The sequence below is a fragment of the Manacus vitellinus genome, unplaced genomic scaffold, assembly GCF_001715985.3.
Source record: "Manacus vitellinus isolate BGI_N305 unplaced genomic scaffold, ASM171598v3 scaffold_52_pilon, whole genome shotgun sequence".
Taxonomy (NCBI): Eukaryota; Metazoa; Chordata; class Aves; order Passeriformes; family Pipridae; genus Manacus; species Manacus vitellinus.
In genome coordinates this window covers 852,134-856,127 of record NW_021940628.1, presented here as the reverse complement: position 1 = coordinate 856,127, position 3,994 = coordinate 852,134, and the positions used below count along the sequence as shown (strand labels likewise).

General features: G+C 50.8%; 1 protein-coding gene across 1 annotated transcript in view; it reads left to right on the top strand.

The window, feature by feature from the left end:
* The first annotated feature begins 522 nt into the window (after positions 1 to 522).
* The window catches only part of PHACTR4 (phosphatase and actin regulator 4), a 19,521-nt gene continuing 16,049 nt past the window's right edge, over positions 523 to 3,994 (top strand). The window contains exon 1 of the mRNA XM_029963021.1: positions 523 to 535. Within this exon, the coding sequence (XP_029818881.1) occupies positions 523 to 535 (13 nt within the window). The remainder of the gene's footprint in view (positions 536 to 3,994) is intronic.

Below are 3,994 nucleotides of genomic sequence, written 5' to 3'. Positions count from 1 at the left end.
GGCATGTACCAATAGAATATGAATTGTCATCATCTGGGATGCAATTCTTTGATTTATTCACAGCCTTTAGCCTTGCTTTTTTGGGGTCTGTAACTCAGATCTTGAAGGGAGTTTTAGCTTAAGTAATGGTGTTAAAAACAAAACAAAACTTCTCCGTAGCCAGACTGGCTTTTGAGGGTGTGTGGCCTGAGTTAAAACAGTTTAAAACTCACCAGGACTAATTCTGCACTAGATCCAGGTTGGGTTTAATTGTATAACACTGTGCATCAGAGGTGCATTTCATATATTCAGTTATATTTCATATAACTGTTGCAGGTGTTTTCCACATGAGGGATGATCCTCAATGAAATGAATGCTTTCTGGTTATTCCTGTTGGTCCCTGAAGTCCCTGCTGTGCCTTTTTCCAGGCTGGCAGCGCTTTGCTCTACAAAATGTTTTGGGGCTTGATCCCTGAAGATGGGGATTAATTCTTTGCTCATGTGGTGGCTTTTCCTCCCTGGACTGTGGTGTGACCATTAAGCCATGACATTTATGGGTGGGTGATCCTGCTGGGAGCTGCCTGGCGTGGTGTCCTGTGTGTGTGACCACGTGTGGTGTCTCTAACTGATCCCAGGGATCCTGGCTCTGCCGGTTTGACCCACTGAGAGCAAGTGGTGGAAGTGAAAGCTTCACCTTCTTTAATGGGAATGGCAGCCCCAAGCCTGACAGGAGCTTTGGGAACAGGTGACACATCACCACAGGCGGCGTGAGAGGCCAACTGTGGGTTTCCAGCTCCTTCCACTTGAAATGGTTTCTCTGGGAAACAAAACAACTCGACTGGGGTAGCTCAACACCACAAGGAGAAGAGCTTTTCTCCACCTGGAGTTTAACAGCAAGATTTAAGCGTAAATGTGTCATGAGGGAAGGGTTGGAAGGACCAGCTGGCCAAGCAAACCGATGGGGAATTGCCTCCTGAGCTGCTTGGCACTGCTGGTGCTTCCTGCCTTCTTGTGTGTCCAGGCTGTGCCAACTTTGTGACGTTTCCCAGGATTATTTCAGTCTAAACATTTTGGGTTAACACAAATGTGCTGTTTAAACAGCTCAAATTCACCTGCTTGTTTGGATGGAAGGGGATCAGGACAGTGTAAGTGTTTGGGAGGGTGGATCTGAAATGGCAGGAGGCAGCTGGGGAATTGCTCCATCCCTGGACCAGCTGGGTCCTGGGATCTGAGTGCTCCAGGCCATGCCCCCCAGGAGCCTGGAGAAACGTGTTGAATTTGCAGTGATATTTTATTCTGGATTTTTCCTCAGCCAGGGCTCTGCTGGAACATTAAGCACATCATGCTGGTGTCAGGGTGGGTTCTGTGGTGCTCTTCCTGCTCCAGGGTTGCTTTTCCAAAGTGTGTGCTACTACTACTTCCAGAAAGGTTAAACAAGGTCGTGCTTTGGCGTGGGGGCACCTTAGGGACCTGCTAGTTGGGAAGCTCTTGACCTTCTAATGAGGACACTCTGGCTTCACCCAGGCCTGTGTGACCTCATTTAACCTCTTCCACGTATTTAAAGCAGGTTTTCCAGCCTGGCACTACAGTGAGGGTGAGGCTGGTCTCTTGGGCACAGCGTTGGTGCTGAGAAGGGGCTGGGATGGGCGAGGGCATCCTGATGCTTCCCACCCTTCCCTCAGAGTCCTGTTCCCCTTTTTTGGCCCCGTTTCTTTCCCCAGGCACTGCACTGTGGTTCCTTCCCGGGTTCCCAGGGCATGACTCGGATAAGGAGAAGTTTCCCCCTTGCATTGCAAAGCAGCTTAAGGACCCTCCTGTACCTTGTGGAGCAGAGCAGGAGGAGGCACAGCCTCAGCAAGGTGGATTCTCTGCCTTCACAGCCAAGAAACGTCCTCTCTCTCCACACCATTCCCTGGAGGTTTGAGCTGCAAACAGGCTGTGAATGGAAGGGAAGGCCCTTTTTGGAGGGGATGTGAGCACTGTCTAACGTGAACAATCACTGAACAATGAGGTTATTTGAATACAGATCAGTAAATCTCACCTACAGCTGCCGACCCACCCGCTCATTAGCACTGAGTGTCATAATTGCTTCACAACAGACGGCTTTAAATGTCTATGTCCGTGTGTAATTAGGGATGGGAAAAGGAAGAGTGCCGGGGAAGGGCAGGACAGGCTCTCCCGTCAGCAGAACAACTGGACAAAAGGAATCCCAGCGGGGATTGAGGGGGGAATTGCTTCCCTGGCATCCCGGGATGTTTAGTGACATGTCGAGTTTTATTCTACACAGAGCAGAAGGATGGTTTGGGAAACGATTTGGGCGGTTTAATGCTCCGAAGTGGTGTGCCTGTCTCCCCCTCTTGCCTGGCTGTTGTTAGACAAACCAACAAACCAGTTACAAACCAGCAAACCCGAGTGTTTTCGTGTTGTCCAGCACGGCAGGAGCCTCGGAGCAGTTGTAACACGGCCGAGAAAAGAAGCGAGTGATCGATGTGCAGGTCGTTGTGAAACCTCCCGTGTTCACCTGCGCGGTTGCAATTCTGGCAGTGGAACTCCACCCCGGGATGGTATTTGCTTTGACAGCCAGACCTGGGCCTGCAGGAGCTGCTGGAAGAGGTTCTGCCTGGAGTAAAAGTTGCATGTGGGCTCTCCCCACCCTCCCTGCTCCGAGCTGCTCCCGCTCGGGGGGTATCGTGTGTCTCCCGCAGTTTCGGCTCATCCTTTCATGTCCCTGCTCCTCCCCGGCTGCTCCGAGGGGACCGTGGTGGGGGAATGCTGCTTGTTCTCCCTCTAATTGGAAATGGAGACATCCCAGCGTGCTGAGGGGGCTCTTCATTAATCCCTGGACCTGAGGGCTGAGTTTACTTTTAATAACTTCCTTTGCTTAGTGCAGTACTCTGACACCTTGGGTGGCAGCGGCACAGAAGCGACATTTCCTCAGAGCAGGGAAGGGATGGATGTGGAGGGAGCGTGGTTTGACTGCCCTCAGCATTGTTCTGCTTGGAAAGGTGAGGGGAGTGCCTCTGATGGCACTTGGGATCCACGTCCAGCCCCCAGCCTGTCCCTGGCAAGTGCTTGTGCCTGCCTGGTGAAGTTTGGGAACGCTCCATTGAACACAGTGAATACTGTTCGTTAAAATTACATGTACAACTCCAGGGCTAGTGCTCTGGTCTCTGAAGAAAGTGCCTCCAAACATCCAGATAATTCAATTCCTCTGGGGTTTCTGGGAACTGGAAATGCCTTTTTTCTTTTTTTTTTCTTTTTTTTTTGCCCCCATTTCCAACTACCCACCCTCCCTCTGTCCCTGCAGAAAAATCACAGATCGGTGCTGACATCGTGTGTGTTATTTTCCACCCAATTTCTCTCCTGTTATGAAGCCAGGGTTGGGGTTTTTTTATTGTTTCAAAGCAGCTCAGATGCTGAATTTATCTTGCTTTTTCAAATAAATACTGGCTGGCCCCAGCTTCTGACCAGTTCAGAATGAAGGACTTTCTGTTACGGGGCTGATTTAGACAAAAATACAACCAACAACCCAACACAAAATCCATCAACCCCCACGTGTGAAATCTGGAGTTCTGTGAGTGAGAGGAGAGACCTGTACAGAGCTGGCAGGGTCAGGAATTTTGGGTAGAGTCTGGAATGGCCACAGTTAGCTTTGGAAAGGGTTTGTCAGGCTGGTTAGCACAGTGGCACTTCCATGGCACTTCCGTGCCCCTCCAGCCTCTCCACAGCCCAGAATGCTGGGTTGGCTGTCCTTCCTCCATCACTTCTCACAGGATCGAGATCCTCCTGCTGAAATACTCTCTGGTTTCCCTCGGCTGTTCTTCTCTTCCCTATTTTCCAGTGATTTTTCCATTTCATGTGTGCTCAGACTGGAATATTGGGGTCTGTCTGTGTTGCAGCCTGTCCCCAGGCTCCTCATGAGCCCGTGGCTGTGGCTCCCTGTGCTTGACCCTTCCTGGGATCTGAGATCTCCTGCTGGGAAGCGCTGCAGGGTTGCGGGTAGAACTCCATCAAAC